The 24,731-nt window shown below is 51.9% G+C and overlaps 1 protein-coding gene across 1 annotated transcript; it reads right to left on the bottom strand.

Moving 5' to 3' along the window:
* Window positions 1-502: 502 nt before the first annotated feature.
* Window positions 503-24,731, bottom strand: ATOH8 (atonal bHLH transcription factor 8). Its single transcript, XM_052780736.1, is given in 4 exon segments — window positions 503-869; window positions 9,474-9,665; window positions 23,958-24,299; window positions 24,301-24,731. Coding segments are annotated over 4 exon segments (708 nt in total). The 5' UTR covers window positions 24,469-24,731; the 3' UTR covers window positions 503-863.

The raw sequence follows: 24,731 nt of genomic DNA, 5'->3' as shown, positions 1-24,731 counted from the left end.
GCTTGCTGAATCGTTTTGCTGCATTTCATTCTGCCTAGCTGAACTTTCTTTTGATTTCCTTTTTTTTTTTTTTGCTTTACATGCACTTAGCTTTTGCTTATTTAATTTTTTTTTATTTATTTATTACAAAAAAAAAAAATCATAGCTCCTGTTCCAGCTCTCACTTCATGTCAGTATTTCTACTCTGTGGATGTGTCGCACAGGCAGGAACGTCAGGAAATTGCCCAAGAGGCAGAACTACGGAGTAGCTCAGAGAAAGAAGCAAACCTGAACACTGAAGGATGACTTGGTGTTGTCCCAGCTCTTGCCCACACTGAATGCTGGCTCCAGGACTGCAGGCAGAGAAGTGCGGGCAGGAGAAATAAGAGGCGACTCACAGAAGGATTCAGAAATTCGGATTTGTCACCGACAGCTGGCTGGCCTGCTTGCCACCATCTGAATGGCACCTCTGACTTTTCTTTGGCTCAAAGATTTAACGTTAAGGCAAAAATAAGACACAGTGTAGAAGCTCCATCAAATCTTTGGCACAACAGCAACAACAACAACAACGAAAAATTACTGTACACATGAGCTGAGAGGGTAACATTTCCCAGTTAAGCAAAGGGAAAAGTGCTAAATAAATTGCACGTACTAAAAGGTGGCTGGCTTAACAACAATTAAGAAGCGTCCCCGTCCTTTTTTTTGTTTGTTTTCCTTTTTTGCTTTCTGTTCCAGAGATTAAGAAAGTTCCTTGGCCAATTGTCATCTCGAAAAGGGGTTTCTGCAAAAAAGCTGCTTGCAGTCTTCATCTGGATCGTGCAACCTTTGCCAAGAACAGATGTAACTCTGGCTGGAAGCTCTTCTGAATCCTCCCTTCTTGGTTATTACTCCTGGAAAGAGAAAGATGCACCATCAGAACAGCGAACACGTGGTGTCCCGCTGGCTCCTAGCAGGAACGACCGTCGCTGATGCACGCTGGGGTGTCCTCGGGGACCATCGGCCATGGATGGGCAGATCTTTAAGAGTTGGGCTCGCAGAGCAACCACCTGTAGGTGCCACAACGGTGGCCAGAGCCCACACAGAGCAGAGGGAGTGGCAGAGAGGGGACGCGGAAAGTTTGGGGAAGACATGCAACCAGGTAATTAGGTGCTGGCTCTAGCTCCTGCTGCAAAAAAAATTAAATGATGGCAAATATACCTGCTTTTGACAAGACCTGCAGCTTTTGGGGTCTATTTTCAGCTTCAGAAGCCAAGCTCAGAATTACAGAGGGAAAGCAAAGGAGTTGGGACAAGCTGGATTTGCGCAGGATACGGGGTTTACTTCTGTATTTTAGTAACTGCATTTACTTTTTTGCGTGCACGGCTTCTCAGCCTGCAGGACTGCAACCTGTCCCTTGTGCCTGTGCATCCCCCCCGCGCATCACGGCTGTGGCAGATGTACTTGGGTAGTTGCATTTGGCTACAGGGTATTAGGGCCAGGTCCATTGGAAAATGCATAACTCCCAAGCACAGCACCTTCAGACAGGGAAAAACCTCATCTAAATCCCCTTTAACATTAAAATAAGCCCCACAAACATCCCACGAACAATCGTTAGCATAGTTCAAAACAGAGTAAAATCCTCAGGGCCTGCTCTTTCATGAGATCACATCTCCGTTGTCCAAACTGCCTTCATCACGTGGGCTCCTAAATCCTCCTTTAAGTAACTTAGGAATTAGAAACTTGGAAATGAGATCCCATTTACCGAGTCCAACCACTGTTTCTTGCATTTTGCCAGTGGATTTAAGAGCCCTTCAGGGTGCAGTACGGCCTCTGAAGGTCCTTTGGACACGGTCATCAATTCCCTGAACAGATCAGCCATCTTTCTGACAGTCTTAAAAAGGTCAAACTCCTTAAAGCTTGGCCTGAAAAACATTTTTTCCTCAATCTGTTTTGTTTCTGTACTGCCTCTCCTTTTCCGTTACTGGATATTGTAACATTAAGGTATAAAATATTACTAAGATACTGATGTTTTGTTTTATTATTTAATTTTATTTATTTTATTTTGTTTTGTTTTATTTTATTACTATCATTAGGGCTGCTGCTATGTGAGATCAACCATCACAGCTGAGCATCCATGCCAGGCTAAGGGTCAGGGGGACCCAAAAATCCACCTTGCCACCCCCTCCTGCAAAGTGCAGACCCTGGGAAGCACAGGATTGCCCCAGGACCATCAGGATTTCCCTCGCTACACTGAAAGGGCCCAGGTCATCCTCCATGCAAGAAATGCTGGTCTCTGCTGGACCCCGGACTCCTGGAGTTGGGGTCAGCACATCTGGATACGGTGGAGGAGGCGTTTGGCCGTGCAGCTCTGCTGGAGGACAGGACGGAGCCGTGGGCTGGCTGCATCCCAGCGCATCCCAGCGATAGCAAAGTCCCCGGATAAACTTCACTCTGTCGGTCCCAGCCCACATCGGTTGCTCTCCTACATAAGCAATAATGAACTCTTCACAGCTGGCACATGCCAAATCTGAAAACAGAGCTCGTTATTGCAATTATTATCAATAAGGAGGTGGCTCTGCTGACTGTAAGACACTACCTAGTGCTGCTCGGAGAAGGAGAATGTAGAAACTATTGCCCTAATTCAAGGCCTTAATTAGAATTTGGGATTTTGAATAGATGAGTTTTAGGTGGGAGAATGACAAACAGCCTTGTATATTGCAAATGTTTCTGTCAGAAACCCCCTAAAATTATTTTCCAACAATAAATAATAGATATTAATAACCCGTAATAAAAAAGGCAGTTGTTTAATTTATCCCACATGGAAAGAAAATGTAAATGAAGAAAAAGGAGGGAAGCAATGACCACTCTCATTAATATTAAAAGACAGTAGAGAGACAAATCCACCTCCCTGTTCCCATCTGGAACAGCAGTCTTAGCAAGCAAAACCTTTTCCACCGCAGGAACGAATTACCCAGCAATAGCAGCCTCATGCCCTAAGCCAAAGCCACCGGAGTCACAGGGCCCCCGGTCCCCTCTCTTGTGCCTCCGCTGCTCTTTAAAGTGCTGAGCAAACAGGACCCCAGATTGCAGTTAACACCTCCTGCATTTGTTCAGAGAGACCCTACCCTTTAGCTCAGGGTGCTCAATGCTGATAAAAAACATCGGTGGGTTCTGGGTTTTTAGGCAGCTCTCTGCTCCGAAGTCTTTGCAACTGGGGAAGATCAGCCACGGTGGGGCAAGAGGGAACATGTACAAACCAGCCAAGGGCAATCGCGCTGTACCTTCGAGGCGAAGGAAATGGAAAGGGAATGGAGAGATCCCTCTGCAACGCGATGGAGGAGCTCAGCAGACCTCGTTGGCACTGCTCGGACAGCCCCAGCGCGGGCCATGGGTTGTGTTAGGTGGGAACAAGCTCCTTTCTTTCCCCCTTCACCCTTTTCCACTCCAGCCAGGAGCTCTGAAGACAGATTTATTAACCAGGGTCTGCTTTAAACCAATAATATCAGAACTCCCATGGCTCTTGAATTTGACAACTGGCCCAATGACCTTGGTGAGTTTGCAGCATCCTGGAGCATTTCAATCTCTATAAATCAAAGCACTTCTGGAATTGAGTCAGCCTTTGTTCCAGGGCTTCTCCTGTCTCTTCTACTCACATTTTCCTTTTGCTGTAGTTACCTGATATCTGTGGGGTGGATCTTACCCTATTCTTGGTAATATCCTTGCTACAAAGGGAACGGAGCCTACGCCGGGACCCTGCTCCCACCGTGGGAGTGAATCGTCGGCCCCAGCCTTTGCATGCTGCTATGCGGCTGCTCCAACATCTCTTAAAGCAAAGGGGTTTTTAGTGTGCTGCCACGCAACAGTGGGGTCCCACATCACATCTCTTTTGCAAGAAAAAGCTTTCAGCCCTGCTTTTTGGGGTCCTGATGCTCGACCACCCGACGGGCCAACGCAGGGTGTGCAGTGCCCATGGGGATGCACATAGCTGCTGCCGCCTGCCTGCCTGGCGCTGGGTGAACTTGCTCACGGACTTGTCGTGAGCCCTTAGCCTCCCACCCGTGCCCCATCTGCAATCGCTGTTTCGGCTAGCAGGGACGTATCAAACGCAAGCGATAAGCACGGGAATCCGCTCCGGCGCTTACGCAGCCCCACTACCCCCTCGCCGCCTTATTTTTAAGCAGGTCTGTTCCCCAGGTGCGTTATCCTTCAGCTAGCACGGGGCAGGGATAACTCGCGGCCAGGAGGATCCAGGTTCCCCCCCGCCAGCCCCGGGGATGCTGCCATCCCGCAGGCAGACGGACGGCTTGGAGCGGGTCGCTGCTCTCCTGTGGTCCAGCTCCTCCCCGGGGCCCGCGGAGCTGGCGGCCGTGGGGAAGCAGACTGGCTGGCTGCCCGCTCTCGCCTGCAAGTCCTAGCAGGGAAATGAAGCTATTTTTAAAGAGGAACCTCTGCTAAGTCAAACTGCAGGGAAAGGGAGGTCGAACCTCATTATCAGAGCCCCCGCTCCCACACAGGACGGGAAGCCACGAGGAAGAAATGCCATGCAGATCATCAAGATTTTTACTGTGCTGGCTCTGAATGTGTTATAATAATCAATATCAGATGATCAATAACAGCAAACCCCGGCAGCCAGGATCATCCGCGCAAACCAGGGGGTGGGAGCTGTGGCTTTATCTCGGGGCTCTGTCTAAATAAATCACGAGTCATGATACAGCGTTACCGAAAAAATATGCTCCAAGCGAATGGTTTCGTTGCCATACAAATCAAGCCTGCCACGGCCATTTCTCTTTTATAATATAAAACCTTAACTTGTTCACTCCCGCAAGCAAATACGCCCGCAGAATGCCTTCCATTGAATTTTTCAACGGGAGTAAGTGTTACCTACAGCGGGAGCTCTGCTTTTAGCAAAGTAGCAACGAGGCGGCATCAAGGCATGGCAGAACACCACAATAACTATTTTATATAATGCAATAATTACATACATAATGTGAGCCATTTTAGTGCAGCAGACTGCAACAAATAGAGCGGCTTTTCATTCTATATGTGCTTCTGTATCATTTAATTATTGGGGAGTATATATATAGAGAGAGAGCGAGCGAGAGCACATTTCTAATTTTTAATTCCTTGCGTCTGTGCGCATCCACACACACAGGCACAAAAACAAGAAACTGAATTCCAGCCGAAAACTTTTATTGAGCTCCAACTGCTCGCCTGTTATTCATAACCCAGCTTCCTCTCTCACAAAGAGACCTTTCGCATGGTTTGGTGTTTTTTTTTTTTTTTATATGTGTGTGTGTTTTTTTTTTTCCTTCTGCCTCGCTAACAGCTGCTCGCAGTGTTGTATCCTGAGTGATGATGAGGTTCTGAAAGTGTTTTTTTGGAACAGATGGCCAGGAGAGAGCCGGGGAATGTGCCAGCAGCGAGCTGGGGAATGCGCCAAGTCCTGCAGTGACTGAGTACTCCGGGTTCCAGCTCGCGTGCCTTTCCCCTGCCCTCTGCCCCAAGTGGCGCCAGCAGGACTTCCCAGCTCGCGCTCCGAACATCTGGAGTCTGCGACTGCCAGAAAAGTCGGGACGGGGGGAGGATAAAGCGAAAAAAAAATATATCCCTCACCCATCCCTCCCTGCTCCGGCTTAGCTCCCATGGCTGCGGCGATGTTGCTGCCTAGCACGAGGGTTAATCAAAAGCAAAGAGGGGAGGGGAAGGAGAAGAAAATGAACCTTGCGATGGGAGTTTGGGGGGTGGTTTTTTTTTTAGCGCTCAGGGTTTTCTGTTTAGTGCCGGGCACTGGGTGTGCTGTGTAGGGTATTTGTTAGCAGGTCGGATCCTGCTCTTCGTAGACCGAAGGGCTGTGGTTGTGCTGCCTGGTGGGGAGGTAAGGTCTGTCCCATAGCCCTGGGGGCCGGATCCTGTGGGGCTGGGGGATGTGGGGGGCTGCGGTGCACGGCTCTGCACCCACCAAAACACCAGTCTCCAGGGAGAGCCCCCGGCCACGCACCCTAAGTCCTAACCCTCCCCTGAGCCGTAACGCTGCCTTCTGGAGGGCACCGGAATTTGGCCCTGGCGGGGAAAAGGCTAGAAAAAGAGACTGTGCAAACAGAAGCCTGGACCAGAAACCCTACGAAATCTGTGCGAGGCTTTCAGACGACCTCTGGCCGCTCGGGATCATGCCCCGTGCAGAAACAGGGTACACCAGGGATGAGGAAACTCGGACTCCCCTTTCTGATCCACCTCCTTTTCGCCGCCGGAGGATGCTCTCGGCTGGAGCCAAGGCTGGATCCCCCCACCTTTTCCCAGGACATCAGTGTGGCCCCAGCGGGACTCGGGCTCTGCTGAGCGTGTTGCAACCCAAATCTCCCAACATGGTGCGACTCTTGCGTGCGTGTTGAAGGGCAAGGCTTAGTCCAGATTACTTGTATAACCAGCAAAAGGCAGCTTTAAAAAAGGAAGACTATCATCAGAATTCACCACCCCATCATGCAGCTTTTTTTTTTTTTAAAGGAAAAGGCATTTGAAGCCCTTCAATTACCCCCTTTGCCGCTTATAAATGAGATCTCCCATCACCAAACACCCTCGGTCAAGTCTCAATTGCAACAACTAAAACCACCATATAACTGTAGTTAGGACTGGAAAGGGGATTTTTTTTTTTCCTAGTCAAGTTTGAAAGGCTAAAGCCAACTTCTCTAATTAACAAAATGAAGTGGAAAGGGGGGGAAAACACCCATTAAATTTCCTATTGCAACAGCAAAGTCTGAACAACAACCTAACGTTAGGGACAGCAGATAATTTGCCCTCAAAAACAAAGCAAAAGGCGACGCACAATCCAGCAAACGCAACATCTGGAGCCCCGGCCTGCCAAAACAAACTCCAACCAGCTACTTTTTTGTGTGAAAAGCTCACGGTGCCATAGCACATCGCAATCAGAGAGCTGAGAGAGACAGCGATAGAGGCAGAGACGCAATAAAACAGAGATAGATGACAGGAGATAAGGGTGCCAAGGACCCAACGGTAGAGCTCAAGGAGCAGAGGTCTGTGCTTGGGCTTGCTGTGATTTTTTTTTTGAGAGAGAATAAAAAAGGAAACTGAAAAAAACACCACCAACAAAAATGTAACAACCACCCTGAAGTCGATAATTCAGAGGAACTGCTCAGTGAGCAGTGGTTTCGGAGACCTGATTAAAAACACACACGGCTTAGAAAAACGTGTCGATTTCAATATTAACGAGGGCGTGGTGATTTTGGGCCAAGCCACTGTATCCTCATCCAGCCTCTCACGTGAGACCCCCCAGGAGAGACATCCCTTCACACCACCTGACATCCAGAGCTTGGATCTTGCCTGCACAGCCATCCCGGATCTGTAATTTCCCTCTGACAACGGCATTTCCCTCCCTTGTGCTCATGATGCCATTAATTTGCTTGGCTCAGGGAGAAAGGGAGACAGATACCAAGATGAGTCCTCCCAGCCCAGGCTTTGCATCCCCATTCCTATCTACTGGGAATTACTGGTGTAACTTAGTGGTACCTACTGGTTTTGGCTTCATCATCAGCTGAATGTGCTCTTGCCATCACCTGGGCAAATACTGCTGGAAATAAAATGATACCTATCAGCCAGGGGAATCCACAGGCTCTTGGGCTGCCCTAAACTTGGACTCTCCCAAATAGCAGAAATGCATTTGCAAGACACTTTCCAGAAAAAAAAGCAAGGCAGAACAGGGATCAAGACCCTGCCCCAAGTACAAAGCCCAGCTTTCTTTCTGGAGAGGGCCTTTGGAGAGGGGTTAGGGTGGGTGTCCTTCAAGAATGTGGAGAAAAGGCAGATTTTCTCCTGGTGATGCTGTTTCTGTGGATTGAGGGTGGCCCATTTGGAGGCGGGATGTGCTGATGCCCCGTGAGAATTTCATTGTGCACTCTTGATGGGCTCAGGGCTCTTCTCCATGCGTCCAGTCCGGAGCAAACTTTAGAGAACAAATGCCATAAATGGAAGGCTTTTAATTCTTAATTTATTTTTTTAATTAAGGATGGGCCCAGCCCTAACCCTCAGATGTGAACACCCTGGGATTTGGAGCCATTTGAAATCTGGCTCTGCGTTTTCTGTCTTTAAGCTCGCGTTGGTTTACATAAGCCAAGACAATGGGTCTCAGCCCATTGGGCACCCAAAGCCTGAACACCAGCCCAGAAATCTGCTGAAGCCCCCAAAAGGATGGTCATCCTCTCCTTCTCCCCCATCTCAACTTGGGGAGGGGACCCAAGACCCAACTAGCAATCTGCCAAAGCCTCAAAAAGAATGCTCATCCCCTTCTTCTCCCCCATCTCCACTCGGAGAGGGGACCCAAGACCCAACTCTCACCTCGCCCTAGGGTCGGTGGCATCACATCGGTGTCCCTGGGACACCACCGCCTGTGGCACGACGGACCCCACAATGAACCCCTCATTTCGGGCCTGCCCAGGAGCTCCCCCCACACCTCCCAGTTTCAGCCAGTGCTGCTGGCCGTGGGCGAGCGGTGCCGTGTCTCCGCCTGGCACTGCTGCTCTGGGGGCATAAATACAGCCCGTGACAGCGAGAGGAAGCGACAGGGAGTGTGCTATTGTGTTTATTTATAAACTTGAGTTGCTGCAGGATGATTTGTTGGGCTAAAGAGGAGGAAAAGTGAGGAAACCTGCCCGAATTGGAGGCAGATCTTAACGACACCGGAGAAGGAGCCTGCTCCCTGGCTTAGCTGCCCATTCATCCATTAAAATCCCGCTGATTTATTATCCCGCCTGACAAGCGAGCCCAGAAAGCAGGGGGAAGTTCAATTCGAGTTTACAAAACTCTTTTTGTCATAAAAGCCTGAACAAAGACATCAATCACTCCTTTAATTCACCCATGTCACTCTTCGAGAGGAAAACTGGCAGAACGCTCCGCTTCCTCCTCCCGCCGCTTGACGATGATTTCACCTAATTGGTTCAGTGTTAAGTAACCTAAAGGAATGCAAGGCGTAATTAGATTTAACGTTGTTTCCTCAAGATACCCACATGTCCTTCAGGTCATACATCTTACTAATGTGTTTATACATACAATGTCTCCATTAGCTACTTTTTTTTTGTTGTCGGGTGATTTTTCTCGGAGATAAGTGTTAGATTAAACAAAACAGAAAACACAGGCGGGCGACCGTGTTTTATGGGCTCCAAAAGGCGACTCGAGGTTGATTTGGCTTAACAAATAACAGCCCCAAGATGACTCTAATAGGATCACGCTTGTGTTAAAACACACGATGGGCGACTAACGAGAGGAAGAGCCCGGCACGGAAGACGGGGAGGAGAGAAAAGCTTTTGATTAGAGAGGAATGCGGTTATTACAAGATCAGACGGATGGAGGAGAAAAAGCGAGAGAGAAAGGCAAGGGATAAAAAAAATCAGGAAAATTTCAAGAGGTTGAGAAAGAAAGGAAACCACTTTGGGTTTTTTCTTTTTTTTTTTCCCCTTTCGTAACTTTTACCGTTATTTGGGGGGTGAGGAGGGGAGGCTGTAACATACCTTCCTTTTTTTAGATCTTCCTTCTGCTTGTAAGGTCCTAGTGCACTGCTCCACGCATTCAGAGAAGCTCATGTTACTGTGGTCAGCGCTGTAATCCAGGTCTGCTAGTCTGGCCAGGGAAAGGATATAGTTACAGGCTATTCTCAAGATGGCCAGTTTGGACAACTTTTGACCATAAGAATAGCAGGGAACCTAGAAAGGGTAACAGGGAAAAAAAAAAAAAATTAAAAATTAGGCCAGATAAACAAAATATCTTGCTTGAAGCATGAAAAAACAACTGTAGGTTATTTTCTTAGCGGTTTTTAACATAAATAGGAACTCTAGCGATAAAAGGCCATATGGTCCCAACAGGTTTTTAAGAAGAACTCCCCCGCTGATCTCCATGGGGATGAAAGCAGCACGAAGCCTCTTGATTTCAGCGGGGCAGTTCTGCTTAAAACGCAACGGCAGGATACAGCCTGGGACGTCTGCCTGCCGTTCAGTTCAATTCTCAGAGGCCCCGTTTTTCTCAGAAACCTGCAACCCCCACGCCACTCAGTTACTCGTCTTGAGTAACTTACTCCCCACAAGTAGCTCCAATGCCATCGCAGGTCTTGCAGAATAAGGCAATAAGGGGGATATGAACAAATATATCACAACCTGGTGGTTTTGTGCTCAAACAGCATCAATCGTGAGTTCCAGCCTGTGCTAAAACACGATGCTGTTGTAGGAACGGGACCTGGAGGCAGTAATTCCTACCTGCTGAAAAACCCCATCACGGTACCTCACCTCCCAGAAGAGACCAAACCAGAGCCTGGTTCAGGGCCCTGGCTGTATCTTACACAATTTATTTCTTTACCCTTGAAGATTTCTAGTGCAATGTGAAACATTCAAACAATTCGAACTAAACAGCATGTGTCTAAAGAACTGAACAGTACACGTTTCCTGCTGCAGAAGGTTTGATTGCTTTCCGATCGTGATCCAGCACAACACTACATACACCCTCAATTTTAGGCACACAACTTCGACATGTCCAGCTTAACGAGAGATCTTCTGAGTTCAATAGGCTTGGAGCCATGTTCGATAGTTTGCAAAATTGCTAAAGGTCATTCAGCCTTTAATGCACAAGAGTCTATTGCCTATGGGAAACTGGAGCTGGGCATTTATCTGAAATCCATCCTAGCCACTCAGGTTGCCTGACCGCCCGTCAATCTTAGTTTTCATACTACATCAATCCCTGGAATGCCTCAATGTCTCTCTACCATCTGCCTCCGTACCAGTCTCCATCCTCCTCATCCCTCTAGGGTATCACTCTCTGCTTGGGGTTGGAGATTTTTTAATGCTTCTTGCCATTCTCATGCCTCAGCTTCTCTTTTCTCCACAGAGACACAAAGCCAGGCTCAGCCCTGGAGTGATGTCCCTGACTTTACATAAGGTAAGATGGGTTCACCCCCTTCCCGAACGCCACAGCAGCCATACACAGATGCCAAGGGAGGAGCCGCACAGCTCAGGCATATCTAGGATTTCCCCAAGTGTTCTGCCAGGCTCCAACTAATGTCACCTCCATGACCTCACCTAGATGTGCCTTCCCCGTATTTAGCAACCCATGATAGGCCTTTTTTGTTCATGAATTTGGTCTGGTAAGCTGAAGCCCTGCCAATTTTGAGCACCCACAACTTCCTTTTGCAAAGTTTTCTCCCTAGCCTACATAACACTGCTCTCCTCTTGCTTGTTTTGAACTTGGCTCCTATTGTCTTCACTTGAGGTCCCCCAGTTCCTGTCCTAGAAGAGAGGACAACAGATTTTTATTCACCTCCTCTGTGACACGTTTTTAGTCTTCCATCATTTCTTCAGCCTCTTTTCCAGAAGAAAAATAGCAAACCTCCTTAGCAGACAGTAGTGTGGAAGCCATCCCATACCTTTGATGACCCTTGCTGCTCTTCCCTGAACCTTTCCTAGTTCTTTTGGAGCTGAGAGGATCAGAACGCCACACAGTATTCATGTTGTGGGTGCTCTGTGTATCTATCTAACAGATGTTTATGTATGTTCTCTGTTTTGTTTAATATTCCTTTTCTCATAACTCTGGATTTGATTTGTGATCACTACCAGGCACTGACCCGAGACCTCCACTGAACCATCTACAGAAACCCTGAGGTCTCTCTTCTCTGAGATAATGGTCAGCTCAGGTTCTATCACTTCATATGTGGAATCTGGTATGGTTTTTCCCATATGCATCACTTCACTTTATCTACACTGTATTTATTTAATCTGCCATATTATTACCTAGTCACTCAGAGTCATAAGGTCCCTCTGTAATTCTTATCTTTGCTACCTTTAGCAAATATCAGTACCTTTTGCTAGAGTACTACCAGCAAACCTCCTATCACACCGCTCACCCACCTTTCCAGGTCATTTATCAACACACTCAGCAGCACTGCTCACACAGTCACAACTTCAGGTGGTGGGACCTTTGAGGTCTCCAACCCAACTCCCTGCTTGAAGCAGAGCTAAGCTCAGAGTCAGACCCTGGCTCTTCCACTCATGACATCCCTCCCTGCAGGAACCAGCCTTTTTTCCCTACCCACCGGTCCCTGCCTGTCCACCGATCACTAATGCACACTCCTGTCCAAGATGCTCCGTTTCTTCAAATGCTCCCAGGGAGGAGCTCTGCCATAATATTTAGGGAAATCCAAACCAACTACAATCGGTTGGATCACCCTTATCCACAAGCACATGGACTTTAATGCTGTTGACGCTATGGGCCATATGGCTTGTATGATACAGCTGAGGTACCCAGCAGTACCCAACCTCTCCAGAAGCAAGCCAACAAGCTTTAAAGGGCTTTTTTTTTTTATACACACCATCTGCTATAGATACCCCTGAGGAGGCAAGGAATCATAGAACCATAGAATCATAGAATAGTTTGGGTTAGAAGGGACCTTTAAAGGTCATCTAGTCCAACCCCCCCCCCCCCCCCGCAATGAGCAGGGACATTGCAGGGAATCTATTTATTCTCTGGCTGGAGTCTGGTGGCACAAAGGGCCTCTTTTTGCCTGACAAAATCTCTCTCTAAATTCTTGCCTTCACTTCTCTGCCAGCATTATGCACCCACCAACTGTGCTTGCCCTCAGACCATAATACCTGGCCCTGAGATGCAGTAAGCTGAGAGTTATTTTGAAAGCAAGAGCTTCGGGCAGCAGAAACACCCAAGTCTCTTTTGACGCCAATGTAACAAGAACAGTGGAGAGCCCAGATCAAACAGCAGCGTGAAAGACCAAAGCAAGATGGAAACTAAAATGGAAGGATTCAGTGAAATGTGGGAATAATTTCAGAATTAGAGCAAGAAGGAAGTTAAATCGAGTGGAAGGAAAATAGACCACGAAATCCTTGAGGCTGATGCACAGACGCTGTCCAGTTACAACACAAGAAGGCAGGCTAATGTCTTTTTTGCTCATCTGTTTTGCTCTCTTTCTTTTGTGGTTTTATTTTTTTTTTTAAAAAAAAGAAGAAACAAAATAAAAACCAAACTGTTTCATAGGACATGTTTGCTACAAATTCCAAGAAAGATCTCAATGCTAACACAGTTGACAAAACTCTCGACTAGGATTACACAACACTTTTTCCCACATGCTGCAGCAAAGTCCAAACTGGAACTGCCCCGTATGTCCATGAGAAGAGGTTCACCTTGAGCAGCTCAGATACCGCTGTGGTGGGTGCAGGGCACCAACATTAGGAGATAAGAGTTTTTGCCATGGTAACAGTGTTAGAATAACTATTGCGTAGGAACCCTCCCTGTCTTGGCTCAGCTCCTGCCATTTTAATGTTTCCTTTTGAATTAAACATGGGAAATTGAGAGAGGAATGAGCCACTTTTAGTTCAGATCCAGATCCAAAGCTTCCCCAAGCAGTGGGGGGGCGGGGTGGGGGGGGCGGGGAGAAAACGAACTTTGTTTCTATCCCTTCTTGAACATAAAGCCAGCAGGGAAGAGGGGACAGATTTGCATAAGGTGGAGTGCAGGGTGTTGATGACACACCTGGATGCCAAGAAGTCTTCAAAATCCAACCCAAAACAGAGCGAGCATCTTAGAGATGGGCAAAATGCCTGATGTTGGTGTGGCCACGCAGGTGTAACCGTCCCAGCTCCCACTGGGGTCTGCGCTATACAGATTTTCGGCAGGAGGTAATGCGAACAGGCATCCGTCACGCGCCTGGTAAGCACCAAGCCCTTTCCTTCTGTCACCTTCTTGCTCATCACACCTGAGCCGAACAGACATCAGTGCTTTAGTGGGAGAGCTGCAATGACAGGAGCTGAGCAGGTCCGTTCAGAGCCCGAGGGAACCAGGGGAGAGCTCAAGTTCCCATGCAGTTAATGAAAATATTTCCCTTATCTGACCTCACTGATTTCTGCCGAACAGCAGCACAGCTCACCATCTTGCCTGCAATATTTCCAATGATTAAAAGGAATTAGGAAGGAATTGCAACTGAAATTTCACACCGATCCGAAGGAATGCAGCTGTCTGCTAGAAAGGAAAGGCTATTGGCACCATGCTCAGCTTCAGGAGATCAGCACGACAGTGGGCTGGGACCAGCAGGAACCAGAGCTTCAGCCAGAGGATGTTTGTTGGTTGCATCTGCAAAAGGCTCTGCAGAGTCTCATGGGTCTTATCAGTGATCCCCAGGCTGGCAGGGGCTGAAGCAATGCAAGATGAACGCTCCTGAGACATATTCCTGTGCAGAAGAGCCCTTCTTTGGCAGGAAGATAGGACAGGATGTGACCTAACAGGTCTTTTTTCCATCCTTGACGTCTGCAATTCAGAGGCAGCGCCCTGGGAAGACCAAAGATGCTCCCTTTGAAGTCCATGGGAAGTCTGTCACACACTTGACGAGAGCAGTGCTCGGCCCACAGCCAGCCCTCTCGAGGAAGGCATGGTCTTGGAGTTGATTCTCACCCAGGGCACGGGAGAGGAGACCGCGGGATGAGGTTGGGGAACAACTAGAGAAAAAAGATGGGTGAGTGGGAACAATAACCACCCCTGCCCTGTGAGGGTGCAGGGTAAGTTCACCACGATGGGTCTGTGGGGAACAACCAGGAGCATCCTATGGACTTCAGGAGCATTAAGCCAGTTCACACTATTGAGCTTCTGGCCAGGCAGCTCTGTCCTTATCAATAAGATATAATTTCTATAAACACCCTCTGGACCCGTACAGATAACGTCTGTAAAGCCAAGCCTACTCTGCTTTTATGCTGCATGAAAACGCTGGAAGAAAGAAGGGCGTCAGGTGCTGGGGGTCCAGACCTCTCTGTTATCATGCTAGCAACAGGACTTAGCAGCACAGACTTGCACAGATCCCCTCCACGTGAAGGTCACGCAGGGCAGAATTGGGGCCCCTGGGTACAGCAGGGAAGACGGGGTGGCTCCAAGGCAGAGAAACGTCTGTGTTTGCGATGCAGCCTAAGCTAAGCCCTCCTGACAGCTAGCTCCTCCACAACATGCCATAATAAGCTGCTGAATTTACCTGTCTGCTAATTCATCTGGTTTATTTTTATGCTGGGAGTTAAAACACATCAGGGCCCCCCGGGAGAGGATTTGGCTGCCTCTTCCCTGCGTCCGAACACACAGCGCAACTGCACTGTCTCATTGTTTGTGCTGCACCTCCTGCCAAAAATATTTCCAGAAGGTTCATATAAATGTCCAGTGCTTAATAGTTCTGCCTTTTGTACATTCCCCCTTCCAGCCCGGGGTGAGTCAGACGTTTCCAGGGGTTAAGGCATCTTGGGGAAACGTGGCAGGTTGGGGCAGCAGGACTGCTGGCGTTCCTTGCTTGTTGGTCCTGAGCACAGGGGAAACCTCTTTCACCACCCCAAAGTATCTCCAGGGCTGGTGTCTGCAGAGCTACTGGGAAGAGGACAGAAGCTGTGGGTGCCCCATCACTGGCAGTGTTCAAGGCCAGGCTGGCTGGGGCTTCGAGCAACCTGGTCTAGTGGAAGGTGTCCCTGCCCATAGTGGGGGGTTGGACTAGATGATCTTTAAGGGTCCCTTCCAACCCAAACCATTCTGTGATTCTGGAAGTAACAGCCTTAACAAGCTGAAGGCCTTGTCCAGAAGATCATGGCCTGTTTTCAACATGTATTACGTTGTGGAGCATGTTTGGGAAGGGTTTGGAGCCAGCCTTTTTCTTTCTACCCAGTTCCAGGGGGGAGATGAACACATATGGGTTCTCCTACTTCTTGAGGGACCCATTGGTTGATGGGCTAGTTGGTGTGTTCTGATTCACCAGCAAGGGACTTGGCTTCCTACCTTACTCTTGACAGGTACGTGCCCCGAGTCCTCCTAACATCCTAGGTGGGACAATGATGATTTATACAGCTGTATGACGGAAAAGTCTGCGCGCATCTGGCGATTGCAGTAATGGCACCATGTAAGTAGACAGCTTCCATGGAGTGCCTGAACTTAGGACCCAGGAGAACCACGGTGTGTAGTTCAGAGCCACCAAGCAACTTGCAGCTACCAGACAGGCAGCTTTGCTGCCTGCAAGACTACTCCCACGTGCGGTGGCAGCAGAGCCTGCTGCATGGCCCTGGTCCCCAAATACCCCTCCTCCTGCCCATGGCACAGCAGCAGCCAGCTTCCACCGATGGCTCCTCCAGGCACTGGTGCTCACTACACTGAACTGGACCTTTGGGGCAGCACAGCATGCGTTTGAACCCAGCAAGGCCAGACCCTGCTTTGTGGATAAATGGCATGGTTCTCAGGGGAATGCTTTTGGAGAAGGGCCCTACAGAATCATAGAATGGTGTGGGTTGGAAGGGACCTTTAAAGGCCATCCAGTCCAACCCCCCTGCAATGAGCAGGGACATCTTCAACTCGATCAGGTTGCTCAGAGCTCCATCCAACCTGACCTTGAACATTTCCAGGGATGGGGCATCTGCCACCTCTCTGGGCGACCTGTGCCAGTGTTTCACCACCCTCATCATAAAAAATCTCTTCTTTATATCTAGTCTGAATCTACCCTCCTTTAGTTTAAAACCACTGCCACTTGTCCTGTCACTACAGGCCCTGCTAAAAAGTCTGTCCCCATCTTTCTTATAAGCCCCCTTTAAGTACTGGAAGGCTGCTATAAGGTTTCCCTGGAGCCTTCTCTTCTCCAGGCTGAACAACCCCAACTCTCTCAGCCTGTCCTCATAGCAGAGGTGTTCCATCCCTCTGATCATTTTTGTGGCCCTCCTCTGGATCCGCTCCAACAGGTCCATGTCCTTCTTATGTTGGGGGCCCCAGAGCTGAAGGCAGTCCTGCAGGTGGGGGTCTCACCAGAGCGGAGTAGATGGGCAGAATCCCCTCCTTCGACCATCCGTGGGCATCACGGTGTCAGATGCTTCGTGGAGCTCTATTCTGCCAGTGACGGGCAGCTATTTCATACCATGGGTGTGGAAGGCTTTTGTTTCTCTGCCACCAGACTGCAGCGGTGGGGAACGGGCAGCCCCGTGCTAGCAAAGCAATCACAGCAGCTTGAAAGAAAGCCTCATCCCTGCCTCGCCACAGGCAACGAAGCATCCAGCCAGGGACCAAACCTAGCTTAAAAATGCCAACAAGAACAAAAGCAGCATCACTCATGCGGGAGCACTAGTCCCGACCGAGGCGCCTTTGCCTCTTGGGTGGGTCCACGCTGTCAAATAACCCAGCTCCCGGTTCCCTCCCAGCTCCTGGCTCCCCCATCGCTCACATTGCAAAAACATGAGTTCACTCCTTGGAGTGACTGAATTGGCTTCCTCCAAACAAAACCTAGGTGTGGTGCTGGGTGAGTTCACCCCGGGGATCTCTTCCAAACGGCAGTCTGGTTAATGCTGCCCCAGGCCTGGCTCTGGTCTGTTTCGGACAGTCCTCCTGCACTATTCCCTGGAAGTTTTGCACCCTCAAAGCCTCCTGCACATCCTCAGGGCATGCAACACACACCCGCAGTATCATGCATGAAAAATATTACATTGCTGGGCAGCAGCAAAGCTCTTACATTATTGCAGGCTCTTTGAACCACCTCCCAAAACAATAACTACACAGAGGACTACTGGGGTATCACAGGAGAAATCCCAGGGCCATTGGGCACAGAAAATCTCCTCTAGGAGGGGCTACCCCCAAGAACTATAGTTTCCCCTTCTTGGGTTACATTGTAGTAGCTATCATCTCCACCTCTGAGGTCCAATGGGCCCAATTCATCTGGGGAACAGGTGAACAAGCTCCACCGGAGCAAATAGCATTACACCAGCCCCAGCTTGGCCTTGGCGATTCTTTAGTCACCGGCCACTGCTGGACACCGGAGGGTTTTCCACTCCCTTGCTATCGCTGCTTAGACCCAGGAGCTGCCTCAAGCCGGTGGCCAGCTGCAAGGAGCACAACCCTCGTGCAGCACACACGTGGCTCTGCTCGCATCCCTGCTTGGCGGGGGGGACAGTGCAAACTGGGACCGGGGTGGGATATGTCGCTTTGCGAACACACATGGCATGGACCGAAGGAGATGCAAGTCAGGAACAAAGAGCGAGCCCCGGGGGGGCTCTGCTGCAAGGTACCATAAAGTGTCTCGCCTCCCCACCATGGGGACTGCAGCCCAGAGAGGAATTTGAGAGCGGATTAAGGCAGGGAGCGGAGGCTGGATTCAAAGCCCGATGGAGAAAAGCAGACTCTTTCCTCCGATTTCAGCGGGAGCCGTAAGAAAACACAGAGGTTAACTCAGGGTGGCTGCAGCAGGCAGAGCAAATACCTCCCGACAGGAGCCGGATTTGTAGCAGAGGATAAAATCAGTTAGACAGCAGCCAAGGGAGCAAACAAGCCCCGTTCTTGGTGACACACAGTCATTGTTTTCAGGATTTTTGTCCTTTTGTCTGGTTTCTCCCTTATTTTCTCTCCCCTCGTGTTGCTTCGGGCCAGTATTTTGTCATCTTCTTTAGCTGTTAAACCACAGTGCCACCCCACTCTGCCCCAACCGGGCTCTAAATAGCCATAAGCGTCACACTGGACTGGCTGAAACCACCGAGATGCTCTGGTTAACGCTGTGCTGTTCGATGACAACGCGCAGCGGTAGCACCGCACGTTGCGAGCAACGTGTGGAGGATGCTCGGGCTCTCCCGAAGCCCAGCAGCATCTCTCCAACTGCCGCTGTGGAGCAGGGCCAAACCTTCCCACCCGGCTGTCACCCCCACGGAGCTCAACAGGCAGTCTGTCTTCCAGAGCCGGGTTTTAAGGCATCTTAGGGCTTCCTGCTGGTGGGATCATGGGGGGGGATGAATCACTGGGCTGGGAGATGTCAGCAGGTGATGGAGGAAAGCTCTCAGCCTCCCCACCACACAGTAAGGACACGCCAGTGACACTGGTCGCGTACGGTGTCCCGCCTGCAGAGGTGACAAACCACAGCCGCCTTTGGGATGACACACAAAGAGGGCGAGCACGTAATGATGCATCCCCAGAATAGTCTCAGCCTCCACTGCCTTGCAGCTAAGGCACTGCTCAAGCCGCAGGTCCTGCCTGCATTTAGTGCCTGGCTTGTCCCTTCGAACCCCTGCAGACAGCTTGCCCCCACGCCGCTCCACAGCGACGCAACCTCCTCCCGTGGCCTTGAGGCTGCCGCTCCTGATGTCCCACCACCCTCCCGACGGGAGCGAGCGGGGTCTTTTCTGCACTGATTTAACAACAAGCCACAGCACCCACGCGTGTGCTGGCAGCAAAAAGTGAAAGGATGCTGGGGGGGGGGGGAAACCCTCCACTCCAGCAGCTAAAAAGCCCTATAAAACCCTAAAATATCTCCAGAACCCACATGAGTGCAGAGAGCGAGGCTGTCAGCTGCTAAGGCAGAGAGCGCTCTGGTAATGCAGTGGTGAAAAGATTTAGAAAAACGCCAATATACTTCAAGGGAAAATAAATGTCTGTGGACACATTTGCTCCCGGCGCAGACTCTAGCTCGCTGTGGCTCGGTGCGTTGCTTTCTTGAGGAGAAGCTGGACAGCAGTGCTCCAGAGAGAAACCAGATGTGCAAGCCTAGGCAGGCTCCAGATCAGGAAGGCTGCTGTGGTTGTCTCCGTCCATCGAGGGAGAGTTTGCTGCCACCTTAGGGTCTGTCAGCACAGCTGAGAAGCTCGATCGCAACTCCTGCGAGTGCAATATACTGGTGGGAGTTGGTTTGCTTGGGTGCCCGCCGTAGCCTACCAGCGGAGAGCACTATCATCTCCTCCTGGACAAGGCCTCCAGGAGCAAACCTGGTGGCTAAGTCCATGCCGTAACGAATGTGAATATGGTTCAGTTTCACATTTGGGATGTGCTGGAGTAAAAGACTCTTGCTGCCAAAAAGAACTGGCAGACAAAAGAAGGAGCTAGCGTCGCTGGTAACCGTGGCCTGGCCTGGATAGCGGCTGCTCCGAAGCTGCGCGGTGGTGTTGCCGCATCTTGTCTCCTCCGAACGGTTGCACTGCTTCATGAACTGGAACATCCACCAGCACAAGGGCACTTTGGATGGAGGAGGAGATTGGGTTCTTGTGAACTCAGTGCTGCGTCTCTGTCTGCATCAGAGACGTCTGGGTTCGTTGACCACCCACAACGGCAGGGAGAGGGAGAGAAAAGGATGGAAGCGACAACCCGTCATGTCACTTATGGGGGGTCCTGGAACAGCTGGGACAGTGCAAGAACCCACTGACCAGCACCCGCCAGGGCATCTGAGGGCAGGGGACCAGTGCTCTGGGTAGCAGCTGCCCAGCCATGGGGACAGGAGCAGCACCTAGGAGGGACACCCAGAAAGGCAGCAGCAAAGGGAGAGCAAAGTATAGCAGAAGTTTCTCCACCATCTCAAAGTGTTTCAGAGCAGGTGAGTGTTTTCCATGGGTAACTATCACTGTTAGCCTCAGGAGTCCACTGTCAGTGGAAGGATCACTTGGACAAATGATGTTTGGTGGATTCAGGGGGGGAAATCTCTTCCAGACCGAGTACCTGGAGATCACAAGTGCTAAGACGAGGGGGAAGGAGCTGTATCTCAGGAGCACCTACTCTTCAGTCCCACTTCAGTGTTATGGCCCTGTGGTAAAGGCAGCAGCTCGATACAGAGAGAGGGAGAGAGATCCTCATTCCTGGTGGCCATGACACCATGAGGTGAGCACAACGGCAACGACACATCTCTCCCAACAGCAGGCAGCTTCCCGGAGCCGGCAGCTGCCCGTCTACCTCCCACCTCTGAGGGGGTCCTGGCCTCAGAGGCGAGCCGGGGACAGCTAAGTGCTCAGAGACACGGCTGGGTTAGCCTCTCCTTGTGTGAAACGACTGTGGTCGGCTCTTCCTCCATCAAGAACTGGGGAAAAAAAAAAACCCACCACCCCTTCCCGCCATCTGGAGAGCTAGCTGACACAAGCTGAAACATGTGTGCCATATGTACACAGCTGCGGAGTGCAGGGACGCCGCTGTCAGCCCATCTGCCCGGCACGCTGCGTGCCAGTCGCTCACCCTCGGGTGGGCTGCCGAGATGAGAAGGGTGTCCTGCAGAGAGGCATGGCTTCCCCTTCCTCCTCCTCCTCCTCCTCCTCCTCACCAGGCATGGATGGGCTCCCTACAGCATGGCCGTGGTGGGCCTGATCCTGCAAGCATTGGGGTTTTCTCTCATGCATGCCAGCGAGGATGGGTATCTCCAGCCCCGCGCATCCAAGCAGGGTGGGGAAGGGGACGACACCTGCATGGGTGCTGGGTACCGGTGGCTAAGCGGGGCTCCTGCTTCCAGCAGCTCTGCACCCAGCAGCCGACCCCTTCCCCAAGGAGCGCGGGGCCAGGGCCGGCTGCGTGCAAGCGCAGCACTCTCCCGTGCTCCTCGCCCGCCCGTCTGCGGGGAGGTATCGGTTTCAGTGCCTCAGAAAAAGCCTCCCAGCTGCTTAAGAGCCTGATACGTGATGACAAGGAGGGGACGGAGGGCTAACCGAGGAACAAGAAGTAAACCGAGGTCTGCGGCTGACGGCATACGGGGATTGCCTCCTGCACGGGGCTGAAGGCCCTTTGTATGCTCAGGGATGTGAAAAGACGGCAGCTACCGGAGGCGAGAGCAAGCCTCCCTACTGCGTTTACGTCTACAAACGCATCTCTCCGTACTCCCGCTTCCCGGCCCCCCTGACCAAGACATGACAGAAAGCAACGTCCTCTCTTCTGATCCAAACTGCTCCTCAAAAACCTCTCCGCCGGCACCGGTGTGTATGATTTGAGCGACAAGCCAGCGCCGCGTGTATGTGCAATGAAGCCGACTGTCACCTGATGTCACGTATGGCACCAAGCACGCCGTTGGCAGCCCAACAAGAAATGAATCCAAATGTCATCCAATGATGGTCGGGACAGCCAGCCCACCCCTCAGCAAATTGCTAGGAAAACCTCACAGCAAACATTTCCCGGAGAATGATTTCTTTCTCTCTGCAGAGCGAATACAGCTCTGCCAGTATGTTCCCGTGCTGACCCTAGAGACTGGCTTTCATGGGAAGAGAGGACAGCAACTTGTTCTGCAGGCTCTTTGGGCTCCCAGCTGAGTCCAGGACTGAAATGATTTATGGAGACAGGGCCAAGGCCAGGAATCTGAGGCTTTTCAAGAGTTGCCCATTTCCCAAAAGAGTGCGGCTTTAATTTGTTGCTTGCCTGACTTCTGCTTGAGGCTCAGCCTAGAACAAGATTGCCAGTGATTTGGGAAATCAGTGCTACTTCCCCTTGCGGTTTTGGTGGTGTAGATGTCTGTCCACGGAGAATTAGACTGACACTTCCAAGCGCGTTACACGCAGTCACCAAACAACCGAGATATGGAAGCAGCTTATAGAAACAAAATACATCAAGTCTGGAGTTTGCATCTACAAGGGGTGGCCTCTCAGCACCGGAGGGACAGCATCCAGCACGCACTGGATTACCACGCTTGTAACAGAAGCTGTCAGATCCCACCACCGTGCGGTGGTTAAAAATGCTCTACTTTAGATGCTCATCAGCAATTCTCTGCTGACATACAGCCCCCGTCTCAGCCTGCGCTTCCTACCGAGGTCGGGGCTGGAAGTCTGTTTGCAGAAGTAGATGACGGAGAAGGATTAACTCTCGGGGTGCAGCCACCCAACACAGAGCAGTCATTGAGAAGGGCTGCAGGCATCACACAGGAGATGGGAACAAGCAGAGCTCCTCTAAGCAGGAAACAGGACTGAGTCCTGAGGCGAGCACACTTGGCGAATGGCTTGGATAAATAACGTCTGAAAGACGGTAGCCAAAAGCCTGGATGTGCGAGCCCCCTGCAAGCAAAGCGTGCTGCTCCCACTGGGCTGGAGGGACCACCGTGGGAGAGGCGATGCTCAGCATCTCTCACGATCAGACCCATCTGCAGCTCACAGCCCTCCAAGCCCTGTGCATCTCCTCCTTCCTACACACCTGGAATAGTCCCGTCAGCGCTTACTGGAAAGGCAGAAAAGCTGGGCTTACACAATATGACAGCGCATCTGTGTCTATCAGTGAGCTGTGACAGGGTGCCTGCACACAGACAGAAGTATAGGGCCGAGTATAGGGGCCAGGGCACCGATTTTTCCTTGTGGGGGAGACAGAAGAACCTTGCGGCTTCTCTGGATCTCTCCTCACCTTCCACATGTTGGGGAGGTGGTAGAGGGATTTTGTCCGCAACTCCATTTACCTTTCAGAACCTCCACCCTGCCAGTGAGAACACGTCTATTATCCTTCACAGACGACCACGAGGATTTTCAAGACCTCTCAACAAAAAGCCCGGCACAGTACGCACTTCAAGCACACGCTACAGTAAAAATCATGGGAAACTAACTGGCAAGGGACCACAACTTATCTCAGCTATCCCCGGCAGACATGGGGCACGCGGAAAGTTTCAGAGGTGGCTGCAGGATCCCCAAGGGCCCTGCGGGGTCAGGCACCCTGCACAAAAGTCAACAGGAGCACGTCGCTGCCCAAATTCCCCGGGATCCCTTTGGGGCAGCCCACCCCAGCAGGAGAGCTAGCAAGTACACGTGCTCTTGGTACAGGAGCATCACCCCAGCTCGCAGCTTGGCCAAGTGCCTCTGCCCACCCTCGGTTTTCACTCGGAGGGCTTTCTCGGTTTTGCTTCCTTTTTCCCCCCCCCCCCTCCGTGCCGTTCTCCCTCCGGGGAAAAGAAAAGTCCAAAATTTTCTAACTGCAAGCAAATTAAAAGCCATTATTTATTTATCTTGAGTGTTAGCACAGTTCTAGGGTTGGTACTTCCAGGCATTTTGAACCGACTTCCCCTTCTGTCAGGCGTCCACTCCAGGCTCCTGCCTTTAACCTCCCCCGGCCTCAGCCGCAGGGCACGGCGGGCGCTCCCCCCCCCCCCCCCCCCCCCGCCCCGACCCCGCGCACCCCTCGGCCGTCCCCGAGCGGGAGAGCGGCCGAAGAAGGACTTCGCAAAGCCGTGCCCGGCGTCCCCCGGCCCCGGCAGCCCGCCCGCGGTGGGGGGGGGGGGGGGGGTTCGGCGCGGTGCCCCGGCCGGCGGCAGGTACCTGCTTCCGCAGCGCCTCGAAGGCGGCGCTGATGGTGTGGACGCGGGTCCTCTCCCGGGCGTTGGCCAACAGCCGCCGCGTCTGCTGCAGGGCTTTGATCTCCGGCGAGACGCCGGACGCCTCGCCCGGCCGCGGGCGCGGGGAGGCGGCGGGCGGCGGCGGGCGGGCGGCGGGGGGCGGCGGCGGCGGCGCGGCGGGGAAGGCGCTGGCGGCGGCGCCGAGCGCGGCGCTGCGCGGCTCCCAGGCGGGCGGCGGGGCGGCGGCGGCGGCAACGGGAGGAGGAGGAGGAGGAGGAGGAGGAGGAGGAGGAGGAAGAGGTGGTGGTGGCGGCGGCGGGGGGGGGGTGTGTGGGGGGAGCGCGGAGCCCCGTCCGCCTCCCGCTCAGCACTTTCAGCTCCACGCGGAAACTTTTGCAGCCGTGCTTGCGCCGCAGCCGCCGCAGCCCCCCGAGCTCGGCGGCGGCGCAGAGGCGCGGCCAGGGCTCGCCCTCCGCCAGCGGCGTGCTCCGCATGGCGCGGGGCGCTGCGCGGGTGCGCTCACCAGCGGCTGCTCCGCCGCTCCGCTCCCGCCGCCGCTGCTGCTGCCGCCGCCGCCCCGCCGCCGCCGCCGCCCATCTGCGCCCGCTCGGCCGCGGCGGGCAGCGGAGCCCCGGCGGGCCGGCTCCCTCCGTCCGGCCGTGCGTGCGTCCGGCCGGCCGTGTGTCCGCGGCTCCCCGCAGCCTGCCTCCCACCGCCGGCAGCCGGCCCGCCGCGCAGATGAGCGGCTTTAAAGAAA

The sequence above is a fragment of the Harpia harpyja genome, chromosome 2 (genome assembly GCF_026419915.1).
Source record: "Harpia harpyja isolate bHarHar1 chromosome 2, bHarHar1 primary haplotype, whole genome shotgun sequence".
Classification (NCBI taxonomy): domain Eukaryota; kingdom Metazoa; phylum Chordata; class Aves; order Accipitriformes; family Accipitridae; genus Harpia; species Harpia harpyja.
This window is presented reverse-complemented; position numbering and strand designations above follow the sequence as displayed.